The sequence below is a fragment of the Mauremys mutica genome, chromosome 20 (assembly GCF_020497125.1).
Source record: "Mauremys mutica isolate MM-2020 ecotype Southern chromosome 20, ASM2049712v1, whole genome shotgun sequence".
NCBI lineage: Eukaryota > Metazoa > Chordata > Testudines > Geoemydidae > Mauremys > Mauremys mutica.
Window position 1 is genome coordinate 11,165,153 of NC_059091.1, and position 15,775 is coordinate 11,180,927.

Below are 15,775 nucleotides of genomic sequence, written 5' to 3' on the forward strand. Positions count from 1 at the left end.
CCATTCGGTCCCTAGTCTGTAGCAGTGCATGGGATTCTTCCGTCCTAAGTGCAGGACTCTGCACTTGTCCTTGTTGAACCTCATCATATTTCTTTTGGCTCAATCCTCTAATTTGTCTAGGTCCCTCTGTATCCTATCCCTACCCTCCAGCGTATCAACCACTCCTCCCAGTTTAGTGTCATCTGCAAACTTGCTAAGGGTGCAGTCCACACCATCCTCCAGATCGTTAATGAAGATATTGAACAAAACCGGCCCCAGCATCGACCCTTGGGGCACTCCACTTGATACCGGCTGCCATCTAGACATGGAACCATTGATCACTACCCGTTGAGCCCGACCATCTAGCCAGTTTTCTATCCACCTTACCGTCCATTCATCCAGCCCAGACTTCTTAAACTTGCTGGTTCCCCCAAAACTTTCCCTGGGAACACAGATCCAAACTCCTTGGATCTTAACACAAAGGGAAATAAACCATTCCCCAACCTTCTTCTCCCTCCCCTAGTCATTGGGAGAGATTACCTTGATTCAGCTCCTTGAATCTAAACAAAGAGGGATTCACCTCCCCCCCACCTGTCCCTGGTGAGTCAAACTAAACCCCTGAGGTTTCAAACAAGGGGAAAAAACCAAACAGGTTCTTAAAAAGAAAAGCTTTAATTAAAGAAAAAAAAAAGTAAAAACTATCTCTGTAAAATCAGGATGGAAATGCTTACAGGATATACAGCTTATAAAACTAATTACTGCACCACCAGAAGGGAAGGGCTGGGGCAGGTCTCTGCACTCCACATGTCACACGCAGACAAGGCAAAACAAACCATGTCACAGAATGAATCAATTGCAGAGCCTCGACTAGAACCCAGGAATCCTAACTGCTAGCTCTCTGCTCTGACCATTAGACCCCACTCTGCTTGCAGTTGTTAGCCAAAAGGGCTCGTTTCCCCCTGGAGCTTACCTAATTACACCAAGGAGGCACGGAGACAGGAAGACAAGTACCACACCCTTTATTGATCGGTCAGCTGAGCGGGTGTTCCTCTCGGCTAGTGCCAGAGAAAGAGACACACCTTACATGGCCAGATGGGCTTACCTTTATACCCCGAAACAAACAACTTAGCCTACGTTTGTCTACGTCATTTGGTTGACCTATAGACCCTGTACATGTATCTATTAGGGGATAATTGGGTACGCAGGATACATATATCATTTTGTGGGGGCTACAAGATACATCTGTTGAGGATACATTTGTCATTCTGAAGGGGACACAAGATACATCCGTTGACCCTTTGTACTAGATACTTTGGATGCATACATGTGAACGCAGCTGCATACACTTGGGGAGCCAACATATACTTGGGGAGCCAAACAAAACTGATAAGCGAAATAGCTGACTTAGGTAGATACACGGCCTTCAGTCTAATGAGTTCTGTAAGCTTTCCAACACAGTTTGGACAAGCATAACATAACTTTGGTTTACTCAGGCCTAATACGGAAAGGCTTCATTAGCACTATGATTTTCCAACACAGTCAGGATTGAACCCAGGAGTCCTGACTCCTAGACCCCCCCTCCACCATTCCTCTAATCTAGTGATTCTCAACCAGGGTTACATGTGCCCCTGGGGGTACGCAGAGGTCTTCCAGGGGTACATCAACAGGCTACATAAAAAGCATTAGTGAAGTCAGTGCAAACTAACATTTCCTACAGACAATGACTTGTTTATACTGCTGGGTGTGTTTTGTTATAGGATTATAGTCTGTTAAAATATGTGTCTATTAAATTCAATGTGTAGTTTGTAAAGCTAAAGCAGCAATCCAAGATGGAGTCTGAACTGCCACCTTGTGACCGCCATCTTGTTGTTTACTGTTATCATGGCCCAGTCCTAACTGGATCCAACCGGTTTTTCCCCCCATTGGCCACTCCAAGGACAATGTCACCCTTGCTGGGACTGTACCATATTTTCCCGCCACTAAAGGCAGGGGGGACTGAGCTCCCTGCCGAGTGGCGCAGTCCATCCCAGTGACTGTGTGCGCGGCTCAGGCCTGCCCAGCACGTTCTGCCCGAAGTGACGAGTGAGGGAAGGAGATTCCATCGAACCCGCTCCTGCTCCTGGTACAGCCCGGGGCCTGGCTGGGGGGCTGGGTGGAGATGGGGGGCAAGGGGCCTGGCTGGGGGGCTGGATGGAGGTGGGGGGGCCAGGGGCCTGGCTAGGGGGCTGGGTGGAGATGGGGGGTGAGGGGCCAGGCTGGGGGGCTGGGTGGAGGTGGGGGGGCCAGGGGCCTGGCTAGGGGGCTGGGTGGAGGTGGGGGGGCAAGGGGCCTGACTGGGGGGCTGGGTGGAGGTGGGGGGGCGAGGGGCCTGGCTAGGGGGCTGGGTGGAGGTGGGGGGGCGAGGGGCCTGGCTGGGGGGCTGGGTGGAGGTGGGGGGGCGCCGGGCCTGGATGGGGGGGGGTGGGTGGAGGTGGGGGGGCCAGGGGCCTGGCTAGGGGGCTGGGTGGAGGTGGGGGGGCAAGGGGCCTGGCTGGGGGGCTGGGTGGAGGTGGGGGGGCGAGGGGCCTGGCTGGGGGGAGCTGGGTGGAGGTGGGGGGGCGAGGGGCCTGGCTAGGGGGCTGGGTGGAGGTGGGGGGGCGAGGGGCCTGGCTGGGGGGCTGGGTGGAGGTGGGGGGGCGAGGGGCCTGGCTGGGGGGGCTGGGTGGAGGTGGGGGGGGCCAGGGGCCTGGCTAGGGGGCTGGGTGGAGGTGGGGGGGCAAGGGGCCTGGCTGGGGGGCTGGGTGGAGGTGGGGGGGCGAGGGGCCTGGCTGGGGGGGGCTGGGTGGAGGTGGGGGGGCAAGGGGCCTGGCTAGGGGGCTGGGTGGAGGTGGGGGGGCAAGGGTCCTGGCTGGGGGGGGGCTGGGTGGAGGTGTGGGGCGAGGGGCCTGGCTGGGGGGGGCTGGGTGGAGGTGGGGGGACACAGCTGAGGGGGGCACTGGTTGGAAGGGGGACTTGCAGCTCGGGGGGGGCGGCTCTGACCGGAGTGAGCTGAGGCCCCACTACCCGAACCCCGTCCTCGCTTTAAGCCTTCCCGAGGCCCCTGCCTCCCTCTGCGCCCCACGTGACCAGGTGGGGGTTCAGTGGGGACCTGTGTGGCCCTGTCACCAGGCGCCTGCCCATGGGTGCCCAGGCCTGGCCCCCGCAGCGCCAGAAGTGGGGGGCTGCAGCGTTCGGCCGTCATCAGCCTTGCAGACATCGACCCACCAGCACCTCAGTTGCTTTATACTGAAATCAGTCACTGGGGGGGCTGGGCCCATCCATCAGTGACACTAGGGGGGGCTGGGCCCATCCATCTGTGCGGGGTCACAGACACTCACCAGAGCACGGCAGGGAGAGGCCAGGGCGCGCACAAGGGCAGGAGCAGAGCAGGGGCGGAACCCAGGAGTCCTGACTCCAGCCCTGCCCCATGCACAGCTGAATCCCACTTCCCCCCACAGGACTCGAGTGGACGTGACAGGAGGCGAAGATGGCTCCATCCGGGTTGAAGGCAGTGGTGCGCGAGAGTAAGTGCGGAGCCAGGGGCAGGGTCCAGTCGGGTGTAGGTCTGGGGGGGCAGGGCCCAGTTGGGGAGGATTAGGTGTCAGTCGGAGCAGAGAGCTCCCCCCATCACCTGCTTGTCACACAGCAGAAGGGGAAGGAGGGTGTCTGCCCCACCCCCAAGGGCTGCCCCCTCCCATAGGAGCTGCACCTTGGGGGAGCATCTCTTTCCATTGGGGTGACTCCCACCAGGGCCAGTGGAAGGATATTTTGTGCCCTAGGCGAAACTTCCAACTTGCGCCCCTCCCTCTCCCCACCGACCACCTCTGAAAACTAGTAATCTTAGTGTTATAAACAGCCTGTCAGAACAGGTAATGGCTGCGTGCGAGGAGAAAAATGACATCATAGCCACTTTGTACCATGGTGAAGCAGTACGCTTCAGCCCAGCCCCATCGCAGAGCTGGCCTAGGCTACAGCTGTAATGTAGGAGAGAACAAGTTAAAGCCTGACACTCGATCAGCATGGCCTCTGCTGCCTTGTGCATGCTGGACTCTGAAGTGTTAGTTGCTATGTGTTAGTTCCTGTCTTCTCGCAACACCCTGACCTGCTGTGAGGGCTGCGTTACTTCAGAAGCCCAGGCCACTGCTGAATCTCCAGCCCAGGCTGCAGTGGACGGGGCGTGTGGCTAAATCCAAACCACACACCTGGGGTTTAAAAGGCCGGGGCTGGGCCAGGGCACCGTGAGGCTGAAGAGCAGCTGGTCTGGGGGGCTCTCCAGGTCCTCGGCCACCAGCATGTTGGGGGTGAGGGGGGTGAGCACGAACTGATCCACCTCGGCCACCAGCAGCGCCGCGTAGCCCAGGGAGGAGGCCACGTTCTCCGCGCCACCCCACAGCTGCACCACCACCTGGAAGTACTCCCGCTCCACGCCGCCCAGAAGCTCCACCCGCATGGGGACAGAGTCGCAGCTAGGCCAGGGCTCGACTGCCGTGTGCTGTTAGCGGATCCCATGTTTGGGGGGGAGCCCAGTGCTGGGATGGCAGGGGGTGTGGGTGGGTGAGTGGAAGAGAGAGCCCAGTGCTGGGGCTGCAGGTAGTGCGGGTAGGGGGGCACTGGTGAGTGGGGGGGAGCTCAGGGCTCTGGGGGGGGTGGGGGGGCAGCCAAAATTCTTTTGCTTGGGACGGCAAAAAACCTAGAGCCGGCCCTATCTCTTGCTGCACGGGGTCAGATCCTTAGTTCAGCTGCACTCATATCTGGCCTGGCAGAAAGGAAAGGTTATCAGAGCCACGGCCCATCTAGCCTGCCAGCCCACCACGGTCGGTGACTGGGGGCTCTGCTAGGAGCACATCATTAGCTGGCCTGAAAACAGCCTCTGAGCCACTTCCCCGAGGGGTCTTTCCACCAGCCAGTGGGTCCTGGCTCAGGGCACAGCCATCTTGTCCGAGCCCCACCACTAATCCCCGTCTCTTTCCCTCGCAGAGATCTTCAGCGTTGTCTTTCGCAGCGTGAAGAAGGAAGGAGAATGGAAGGTAAGCCGGCCGGGCCTGCTGCCCTGGTGTCCCCCTGGGGATATGCTGTATCCATATATTGTGCTCCTCCCCCTCCAGCCTCTTGGGATTCATTAGAAACCTGAGGTTTTCCAGGCTGGATCAGATCCCTGCTCTGTCTAGCCCATCATCCGTCCCCAGCTAGACTTGGGTATGTCTGTCTTCCCCAGCTTGTCCAGCTAGCCCCCTATCCCCCCCCCCCCACCGGATCAGACCACTGGGCCCAGTGAGCCAGCCTGGGTGGGAGGAGGAACAGGAGACGCCAAGCATGGGGGCAGTATGCACCATTGGGCAGGCAGGTTATTGAGCCCCCGGCATGGGCTGGGCTGGGGTGTGTGGAGCAGTGGGCTAGGCCGGTGCGGCAGAGGGAGCACAGGGGACTAGCTTTCCCAGTGGCTGGAACTGGTACAGAGGGATGCTGGGCTGCACAGAGCAATGGGTTCATTCGGCACGGAAGGAAGGTGGTGGAGATGTTGGGCCGATGGCCTACAGGGCTTTCCTAGGGGAACATGGAGACTCCTCTCATTCCATTTCTCCGTGCCCTGATCCTGGTTCTGTCCGAGGGCTGGGGACCGGGTATGTGGTGGATCAGAGCAGGGCACTGGGAGCTAGGACTCCTGGGTTCTGTCCCTGCCTCTTGCACTCACCCTGTCACCTGGGCGAAGAGGCTGATCTCCTCCAGTCTAGGAGGGTAGAGCCATTCCGAATGGCCGGGGGTCCCAGGTTTGTCTCCGTCTCCTACATCTCATACCAGCCACTCTGCTCGGAGCCGCTTTCCTTGTCGCTCCTCACGCAGTCCTTAGCACGGTCAGCTCAGCCAAGTGCAGGCTTGGTAACGGCCCTGCTGCTCTGCTGCGGAAGGGCTGGGCCGGGAGCCATCGGCTCTGCCGTTAGCAGTCGCTCTGCTCCCTTGGCTGTGCCATGGATGATGATGGTGGGCAGCTGGGCTCAGGGCAGTGACTAGCTCCCCTCTCGCTACCTCAGGTGCTAATCATGGACCACCCGAGCACGCGCATCCTCTCATCATGCTGCAAGATGTCCGACATTGTGGACGAAGGCATCACATGTGAGTGGCCCCTCCCTCCCGTCTGCTCCCCCCGCCAGGGCTCCCCTCCCCCTTGGACACACCTCACAGTCGGGGAGTTGACTTGTCTACATTCACGTTTGCATCTAGTTTCCTCCCTTTGCAGCCCCGTAGACGCCCTCCTTGCTATTGGTACCTTCCCAGCCAGCTCTAGTTCCCTTAGCCCGGCGCTTTCAGCCCCTGGAACCTCTTCAGCGCTTTTCTCAGCTCCCGTTAACTCCTCGCTGCTCCTCCCCCACGCTGCAGGCAGGGTCCTGGCTGGGGAGGGGGAATGCTGGCTCCCTGCTCCAGGGTGGAGGGCACAGAGCTGAGCCAGGACTCTAGCGGGGTGTCCCCAGCACAGTACAAAGAGATGTTCCCTCCCTGCTCTGTACTGTGGCAGCATCGCAGCCCAGGGCCCCATATCAAAGCAGCTGCTGCATTGTAGCCTGCAGAACCCCCCAGCCTGCTGCCAGCGAACATCCCTGTTCCCCTTGGCTTTCCCTCCCCCCATCCCGGTGGAGAGAAGCTGGGGTGGGTGGCTAGTACGCACTGACCCACACCCAGTGTCTGCTCTCCCCAAGCTGTGGAAGATATTGACAAGTGCCGGGAGCCAATCCCCAGCCTGGAGGCCATCTACCTGCTCAGCCCTGTGGAGAAGGTAGGAGCTCGGGCCTGAGGCAGGTGGATGGGGAGCAGGGGAGACCCCGGGGCAGCTCCTTGTGCTGCCTGGAGGTGGCGCTGTCCGGGGGGATGCGCAGCACGACCTCAGGATGGCAATGGGGCTAGTAGGACCCCCCAAGAGGCTGCTTCCCCGGAGCTGGGCTTCGTGTTCTTTGCCATGGGAAGCACAGATTGTCCCACAGACCTCTCCGCAGTGCAGTCCCATGGGGGTTGGATGGGATGATGCAGCAGGTGGAGAGAGGCAACCTCAGCTAAGCTGACCAGATAGCAGGTGTGAAAAATCGGGACAGGTGTTGGAGGGGTAATAGGATCCTATAGAAGAAAAAAACGCAAATATTAGGACTGTCCCTATAAAATCGGGACATCTGGTTACCCTAAACTCAGCTGAGACTCAAAGCAAAGGAGAATCGCTGAGGCAGAGGCTCATGTAGCGGGGACTGTGGGGGAGGAGGCTCCTGCATCTGCTGCAGGGAGGTGAGTGGAGGGAGACCAGGGGCAGGGGGCACTGGCGGAGCATGGTGCAGCCCAGAACCCACAGGTGCTGCCCGCGGACGGAGCGCTGGAGTAGAGGCCTGCGAGCTGGGGGCTGGGGCTCGGGACCGGTGTAATGATGCTGGTTCTGGCGGGACCCAACTGAGAGTGCCAATTCAGGACAAATTGCTTAAAACAGGGCAGTTCCAGCCCAAGGCTGGGGGTTTTCCACCTCTAAGGGAAACCAAACCAGCCAGCCAGAGGACTTTGGTCTTACCCCAGTGGCTAACCACAAGTCACACAAGGAATTCCCTTAGACACTCCAGTCTCCCAGTATCACCACAAGTGCCACTCGTTATGGGGACAAATGGTTATGAAAACCAATGCCCTAATAAAAGAAAAAGGGTTCTCCTGATCCCTAAGGACCAAGCCGCAGACCCAGGTCAATATATAAATCAGATCTTACCCACAAATCATGCTGTTGCCAGTCCTTTAGAATCTAAAATCTAAAGGTTTTTCCATAAAAGGAAAAAGATATAGACGAGAGCTAGAATTGGTCAAATGGAATCAATTACATACAGTAACGGCAAGGGTCTTAGTTCAGGCTTGTAGCAGTGGTAGAATAAACTGCAGGTTCAAATCAAGTCTCTGGAGTACTGTACATCGACAGCTGGGATGGGTCATTCGGTCCTTTGTGTAGAGCTTCCTTGTAACAAAGTCCCTCCAGAAGTATGAAGCAGGACTGAAGACAAGATGGAGATGAGGCATCAGCCTTTTATAGTCTTTTCCAGGTGTAAGAACACCTCTTTGTTCTTACTGTGGAAAATGACAGCAAAATGGAGTCTGGAGTCACCTAGGCAAGTCTGCCTACATATCTGCCTTCTCTCAATAGGTCAGTTGTTTAGCTGATGATCCTTAGTGAGCCATCAAGCAGGCTAGGCAGAGCTAACACCAACTTGTCTGAGATGTCACCCAGAAGCATAGGAGAAGTTTGAAATACACACAGTCTAGAGCCAATATTTGTAACTTCAACTACAAAAATGATACACATATACATCCAGCAAACCACAACCTTGTCTTAGACACCCTATTTGACCCCATTTATACAAGATTTGGTTCCACTAAAACCATGTTCTATATGGTCCCTGTTCACGTCAATAACGTCACAACCAGGCAGCCAGGTTCTCACCTGTCACAATGGCCGGTCACGTGGTCCGAACAGCTTCCGAACACCCTGCCTGGCTAGCTGGTGTGGCAAAGCTGCAGGTGCCCAGTGTGGCACCAGGGGAGGGAGCGGGCCCTGATGGCGGCTGCCTGGGATTGCTGCTCGGCCGGCTGTTCCCTGGGCACTGCTCAGAGCCCACTTAGTTCAGCAGCAAGGCCAATGCCAGGTCCCGTCTGTGGCCGAGCACGGACACTTGTGTGCCAGCGAGAGACGGGGCTGGGCCCTGAGGCTGTCCCGGGCACATGGGCACATGCCCTGCTCCAGGTGGGGAGGGAGCCCAGAGCCAGGGGGGTGAAAACCAGCCCACCTCCTGACGGCATCATGCTGGACCCTGAGTCCCCAGGGGCTGGGCATGGGCTGGGCCCTTCGGGCAGCAGGGAGGGGCCTCGGCTGGTGCTGACAACCCCCCTCCCCCCTTTGCAGTCAGTGCAGGCTCTGATCAGTGACTTCCAGGGCACCCCCACCTTCAACTACAAGGCAGCTCACGTCTTCTTCATCAGCCGTGAGTATCAGGAGGCAGCGGATTCTCCAGCTGGGAGCCTGGCCAGCGGCACAGTGGGGGTGGGGGGTCTCTCTGCCAGCAGGCCAGTGCCCCAGCAGACCAGACCGAACGACCCCACCTACCTCTTCCCCCCCTTCTCCCCCACGGGCCTGCCTCCAGCCAACACCTCTCACAGCGTGCGCCCAGAAAGGCCGCCTCTGGCTACTATTTCTTTGCATTGCTCCATCAGTCCCAACTGGGGTGGGGGGATGGGACACCACCAGAATACCCAGTGTGTCAGGGTCACATCTGCTTCTCCCCATTACAGCGGCAGGGGGAGCCCAAGTCCCTGTTCCTCCTTGTGCATCATCCTGAGCTGTACACTCCAGTCACTTCCCCCTGTGGATGGGCTGAGGGAGGGTGTGAGACGGGGCTGCACAGGAGAGATTATGGCCCCCCCTCGCTGCTGATGCTGCAGAAGGCGAGAACCCGGCGTGACTCTGGTTTGGTGGGGCTGGATTCATCGTTGACTCCTGTGTGTCCCTGCTGGCTTGCCCAGGTTCCCCACAGGTGTGCAGCACTACTGCCCCTGCTGTGCCCATCCTGGCCTTGTCTGGGGGGGCGGCACTGTGCTGGGGGTCCTGAGCCCTGTGCCTGTCACCCCCACCCACTGCCTTTGCCTTGCAGCCTGTCCTGAGCCTCTGGTCAAGGAGCTGAGGAAGTCACGGGTCACCAAGGCCATCAAAAGCCTCAAGGAGATCAACGTGGCCTTCCTGCCCTACGAGAGCCAGGTGAGGGGTGGCCGGGCTTTGGAGGAGCCAGGCTGCGGGGCAGACGGTGACGTACGACACCCCACCCTTAGTGTTCAACGTGGCTGGGGGGTGGGGGGGAACCTTTCCCTTCTAGGGCCCTGGGTTTATCGCCAGCACAGGGCAGCAGGGACTAGCCGGCTGCTCACACCCTGTGAGACGTGGAATCGCTGGCTTAGATGTCTGGGGGAGGAGGGCCCTGCCTCCCCGGCTTTACCAGCTCTTACTGATGGTTTATACCAGGCCTGCAAGACAGCCCGATACTCCACACGCCTGCCCTTTGCCCAACCGCCCCATCCCCTCCTTGTGTCGTCAGTGGATTTCCCCCCTCACGCCCCTGAGGGGAGGGCTGTGTTGTCAGCCCCATTGCATTGATGGGGAAACTGAGGCACAGAGCGACATGAACCTGGTCTACACACACAAGCTTTGTTGGTCTGGGTTTGTCACAGGGACATGAGAGCAAAAATCCCCCCTGTAACTGATGCAGCTGTGGTGGCAGAGCCCCTGGGTAGATGCCGATATGCTGGCCAAGCAGTCCTTTCGCCACTGTAGCTTATTTCATCTGGGGTACCGGTGCCAGCTGTGCCAAGAGAAGCTCTGGCTGGTATAAGCTGAGTGTCCGTCAGGAGGCTTTGCTGGTTCACCCGTCCCGTTGCGCCAGCAAACCCTTCATGGCCGATACTGTTTTATTGGTGTCCAGGCATGTTTGCCCCAATGGCTCGTTCTGTTTGGCCAGTGAAATAAGCGACAGCGGCAGGCGCGTGTTGATGCCAGGTTTGCCCGTGGCTACACTGGGGCTTTCACCAGACTAGAAGCGTGGCCAAGCCCCCTCCCCCAACATTGACTTCTCCAGGGCAGAGACACACCCCGAGGGCACCTGGGAGTCTGCAGCTCAGTAAGGACCTGAAGCCGGGGAGTCTTCATCCCAGGCTGGTGCATGAATCTCTGGGCCGCTGTCCCTCTGCCACAACAGGAGTGGCTCTGGCAAAGGGATCTCCCTCACTAGGGGCTCGCTATGGCTCTGCCAGGCTGGTCTGGTCCAACAGCGCATCTTAGGGGCATGGTATGGGGCACAGCTGGCCTGGCTGCCAGCGGTTGGCACCAGGGTCTGATCTCTGCTCCCCTCGTCCCCTAGGTGTACTCCCTGGACAGGCCACAGACCTTCCACATCTGGTTCAGCCCCTACAGCTCCTTGGAAAAGAACAAGGAGCAGGAGATGCTGGCAGAGCAGATTGCCACGTTGTGCGAAACCCTGGAGGAGTATCCAGCCATCCGCTACCGGAAGTGAGTGTGCCGGGGGAAGGGGTGTGACGAAGTGGGAATGTTCTTAATGTTTTCTCTGAATACTGCGTGGGTGCCTGTGACGCAGCAGGGAGAGGGGAGTATTGACCTGGGCAGGTTGCAGGGGAGTTTTGCTGGGACTGTCTGCATTGGGGATGGGAGACTTTCCTTGAGGCCAGATACCTGAGCATGTAACCTGAGAACCAGGAGGGGGGTTGGAGCCAGGTGACACCTGTACCCAGGAAATGGACAAAGGCTGGAGGAGGAGTCGGGGGGAGGCTGGGTGAGACGGCTGGAGAGAGTTTCAGTTTGGAGCTGGCTGGGAAAATGGAGGGGAGCCTAACCGGGGCTCTGGCCTCCCTGGCGCCCCCAAGATGGACCTGACTGAGGGGGTCCTGTTGTCTGTATCTGAAAGACCTGTCTTGGACTGTGTTGCTGTCATCTAAACAAACCTGTTTTACTGACTGGCTAAGAATCATGGTGAGTCGCAGGAAGCCAGGGGTGCAGGGCCTTGTCTCCCCCACACTGTGACAAGGGGTACCCAGCTATCTGCTTCAGGAAGTCGGTGTGCCCAGGGAAAGGGGTACCTAGCTATCCCCTATAGGAAGTGAGTGTGCCGGGGAGATACCTGGCCATCCGCTACAGGAAGTGAGTGTGCCCAGTGGGAGAAGGGTACCTGGTCATCTCCTACAGGAAGTGTGTGTGCCCCTGCGGGAGGAGAGGTTTCTGACCCATAGGGTTTGTCTTTGCTGCAGGGACCATGAAGAGAACTTCCACCTGGCTCGCGCTGTGCTGGCCAAACTCAAGGCGTTCAAGGAATACGAGCCCAGCATGGGAGAGGTGAGTGAGCTGTGCCGGCCGTGCCCTCGCCCTGGGACAGAGCCGCGGGGGGAGCACATGAGAAGTAGAAGCAAGGAGGAGCGATTTCAAACCTGCCTGGAGATCCTGGCCGGGGGAGGGGTGGGGTCTAGACCTGCTTGGAGATCCTGAGGGGTTGGCAGAACAATAGCATTCCCTGTGTGGGGACTAATGGCCCCAGCCCTTCTCTAACACTGGCCGTGGGCAGATCTCAAATTGCTCTACAAAGGCCAGTGTCCTTATCCCCTCTGCACAGATGGGGAAACCGAGGCACCACCTGGGGAAGTGTGTGCCCAGCACAATCTCTCTGTTTATAAACAGGGCAGTTTGATCACAGAACTAAGCTTTGCACACGGAGCCTCTTCCACACCTGGACACTCCTGTCTGTGTGTGCTCCTACACCCATCCCCACGGTATCGGAACCTCACTAATGATTTCAGCCTCCCAGGGGAGGCGGGGTGGCCTGTGTTACAGATGGGAAACTGAGGCATGCAGGGAGTCTGTCAGAGCAGGACTAGAACCCAGCTCTCCTAAGCCTTAGCCACAAGTCAGCCCTGGCCTGTGGGCTCCCCCCAGCTTCTGCCGTCCCCGTCCCACCCCCAGCAGAGGAGAGCTGCAAACCCACCTTGCCCTGGATTCTCGCACAAGAAACTCAGAGGTTCCTGTCCCCCTAGGAGAAGCAAAGTGATGTAAAATCCAAGGTCTGCCCAGATCTCTCCCTCCTGTTGCTTCTGCTCTTGCTTCCAGCCTTTGCCAAGCTGCTGGGAGACTGTGCACCTGTGGCCAACTGGGAATGTTTGTAATATCTTTTATGAAGCTGATGTGTGCCTCAGTTTCCCCTATATGTTTCATGGCTTCTCTGGTGGGGCATGAGGGGGAAGGACTCTCAGGGAAGGTAAGAATCATGGTGTGTGAGGGGCTGTCACCTCCTGAAATGAAGAGAATTGGAGCCAGATCAGCCTGGGAGCCAGAAAGACCGTGCCAGCTCCAAGGGCTCCTGGCTGGATGCTCCCAGCAGGGAATCGGAGCAGGGCCCCCAGCTCGAGAACACAGAGTTGGGAAGGTTTGAGCTGGGGGATAAGTGAGGGAAGCTGGGAGCTCTCGCCTGAGAACTGACCAAGGTCAGACTGAGGCCTGGTCTACATGAGGCAATTGGGTCGGTGTAACTGCGTCGCTCGGGGGCATGAGAAAGGCGGCGTCACTGAAGCGGCGCAGCTGCAGCGGTTTACATGTAGACACAGTGGTGAGCTGGAGCCGGTTCGCGGGAACCAGTTGTTAAATTTAGAAGCCCTTTTAGAACCGGTTGTCCTGTGCGGGAAAACCAGTTCTAAAAGGGCTTCTAAATTTAACAACTGGTAAGTTTAAGTGACCCAAGAGCGTAGCTTGGGGGGAGCAGCTGCTCCCCCTCAGCACATTACCTAAAAGTGGCACCTTAGGCGCCGACCCCGTGGGTGCTCCAGCTCCCCACCCCAGCCCCAGCTCACCTGTGCTCCGCCCCGCTTCTCCCCCCCCCGCCCGCTTCCCGCAAATCAGCTGTTCACGTGGGAAGCCTGGGAGGGCTGAGAAGCAAGCAACGGCTTCAAGCACACCTGGCTGCCCAAACCGTCTACACAGGGAAGGGATTGACAGCATGCTTGTTAACCACCGGAGCTACTTGCTGCAGCAGAGCTGGCTCCAGCCTGCAGCCCCTGTCTGATCTGTGCTATTCTCCGGAGCTGGGCGGTGCTGGGGAGGACAAAGTCCTGCTCCATGCACACCCTGCTGCTCTTACTCCTGTGAGTCCCCCAGGGATATTCCTGAGGCTCTTGCCAAGCCTCCCTGTCACAGGTGTAAGCACTATCCCCATGTTACCCGGGGGAAACTGAGGCATGGAGCAGCGTGCCAGGAGTAGGTGGCAGAGGCAGGAATAGGAGCCAGGAGTCCTGACTGCCCAGCCCCCTTCAATAGAATCCAGACAGCTCGCCCACCGCAGGGCCAGGAGTGCTGACTCAAACCCTTCTGCTCTGGGCAAGGTGGGGTGACCCGATGGTTAAGCCAGACCCATCTGCAGTCGGGTATCCCTCCAGTAGAGCCTAACTGGCAATGGTGTGAGCAGAGTCCAGGGGTGGGGGGCAAAGCAACCCACCCAGGCTGGGTAGGTCTGGAGAGCAATGATGGCTTCAGCTCTGGGTTCATGTCCCTGTTCTGCCACAGACTCCCTGTGTGACCTTGGGTGAGTCACCCAGCCTCTCTGGGCCTCCATCCCCCTCTGCAATGGGGTGACAGCGCTGCCCAGCCCCACGTGCATGGTTTGGGGGGACGCAGGATGAAGCAATGATAGTGCTACAGTGGTGGGGGCCAGATACTCCTCCAAGAGAGGCTCTTCCCCGTCAGCCTCAACTAGGGTGACCAGAGAGCAAGTGTGAAAATCAGGACAGGAGGTTGGGGGTAATAGGAGCCTACATATGAAAAAGACCCCAAAATCAGGACTGTCCTTATAAAATCGGGACATTTACCCAGAGACTGTGGAGACCTGCCAGCGAGTGGGTGGTGACTGGTCCAAGGTTCTGCTTCCAAGTGTGGCTGAAAATCGGGCCATGTACTGAGGTGGGACAGTTGGGGAAGCGTCAGGGGCTGTATGTCTCCACTTCCCCCTCCGCCGACTGTCTGTGCTACCCAGCGAAGAGCAGACGCAGCCCCTTGCCGAGGTGCTCCTGGGTGGGCTTGGGTTCCACTGGGGCTGCTGGAGCTGGTTTCAGAGCCGTCCGCCATGGGAGCGCAGGGCTGGTCTCATATTGCCACCTGCTGTGCCAAGAGGGCAGTGCATGCTGATCAGGCAGGGAGCAGGGGCTGGGCCAGCCCGCCCATGATGTGGGTCTGAGATGCTGACCATTTGAGTGGTCTCTGTCCAACTGGATGCTGGGGGGCCACCCAGGCTGGGAGTGGGGAGCTAGAGCCTCACATGGGGTCCCAGCTCAGATGCAAGGTGGGGCATCAGGTTAACGTCCCATTGTCCCCCTCTGGGACCTTGTATCAAAGAGTCTCTGGGCCTGGTGTTGGTTAACAATAGACTAGCCGGGGCCTTCTGGTGTAGTTCCCCCCGCCCCCATGCAGCATATGGGGCAGGGGGCAGTCGGGGGGCTGCCTTGTAAGGTACATGCTCCCGTTGGTGGAGAGGCACGAGCAGAGAGCGTGTTTAGGGGAGGGGGGCATTGCTATTTGCAGGAGGGGCAGGTGGTCTGTCCCTGCAGGGGGCGTTGCAGCACAGCTGGGTGGGGAGCTCTCCCTGCCGGTCAGGGCAGGACCCCAGGGCACGTCCCAGCTAGCTTGGGAGGTGTCTCTTGGCTTCCTGCTGGGGTTGGGGGCTGCGCCGCAGAGAGGGCGAGTGGTGAAGTTTCACGCCACCAGGGACCATTGGATTGTGCCGTGTGAGCCAGGCCAGGACCCCTCCGCCAGAGCAGCGGGTGACGGGTCTCTCTCCTTTGCCCCAGGGCCCCGACAAAGCCCGCTCTCAGCTGCTGATTGTGGACCGGAGCTTCGACCTGGTGTCCCCACTGCTGCACGAGCTCACCTACCAGGCCATGGCCTACGACCTGCTCAGCATTGAGAACGACACCTACAAGTAGGGCCTGGCTGCCAGCAGGGGGCACCCCGCACTCCTCCTGAGGCGGGCTGTGGGGGGGATGTGACCCAGGCACCTGCACTGCTCTGCAGCCCCCAGGCTTGGGGGAGGGGTGCCGCAGCCTGACCCCGTCTCCCCTCCCCCGCAGGTACGAGACGACGGGGACCAGCGTCTCGCGGGAGAAGGAGGCGCTGCTGGACGAAGACGACGAACTCTGGGTGCAGCTACGCCACATGCACATCGCTGACGTCTCCAAGTGA

General features: G+C 58.8%; 1 protein-coding gene across 1 annotated transcript; it reads left to right on the forward strand.

Annotated features, from left to right (window-relative positions):
- Window positions 1–1,695: 1,695 nt before the first annotated feature.
- On the forward strand, window positions 1,696–15,775 carry LOC123353775 (syntaxin-binding protein 2-like). Its single transcript, XM_044995185.1, has 11 exons — window positions 1,696–2,101; window positions 3,456–3,521; window positions 4,975–5,024; window positions 6,027–6,108; window positions 6,690–6,766; window positions 8,909–8,987; window positions 9,654–9,757; window positions 10,911–11,059; window positions 11,812–11,896; window positions 15,385–15,515; window positions 15,664–15,775. Exons 2-11 carry the CDS (start codon window positions 3,485–3,487, stop codon window positions 15,773–15,775), a joined length of 906 nt encoding a protein of 301 aa, XP_044851120.1. The 5' UTR covers window positions 1,696–2,101; window positions 3,456–3,484.

Bases quoted from the DNA above. Each gene is read 5' to 3' on its own strand.
- LOC123353775 (XM_044995185.1), top strand. From the start codon at position 3,485: ATGGCTCCATCCGGGTTGAAGGCAGTGGTGCGCGAGA. The intron at 5,025-6,026 runs GTAAGCCGGCCG...TCGCTACCTCAG, and splicing joins AGAAGGAAGGAGAATGGAAG to GTGCTAATCATGGACCACCC. The intron at 9,758-10,910 runs GTGAGGGGTGGC...CTCGTCCCCTAG, and splicing joins TCCTGCCCTACGAGAGCCAG to GTGTACTCCCTGGACAGGCC.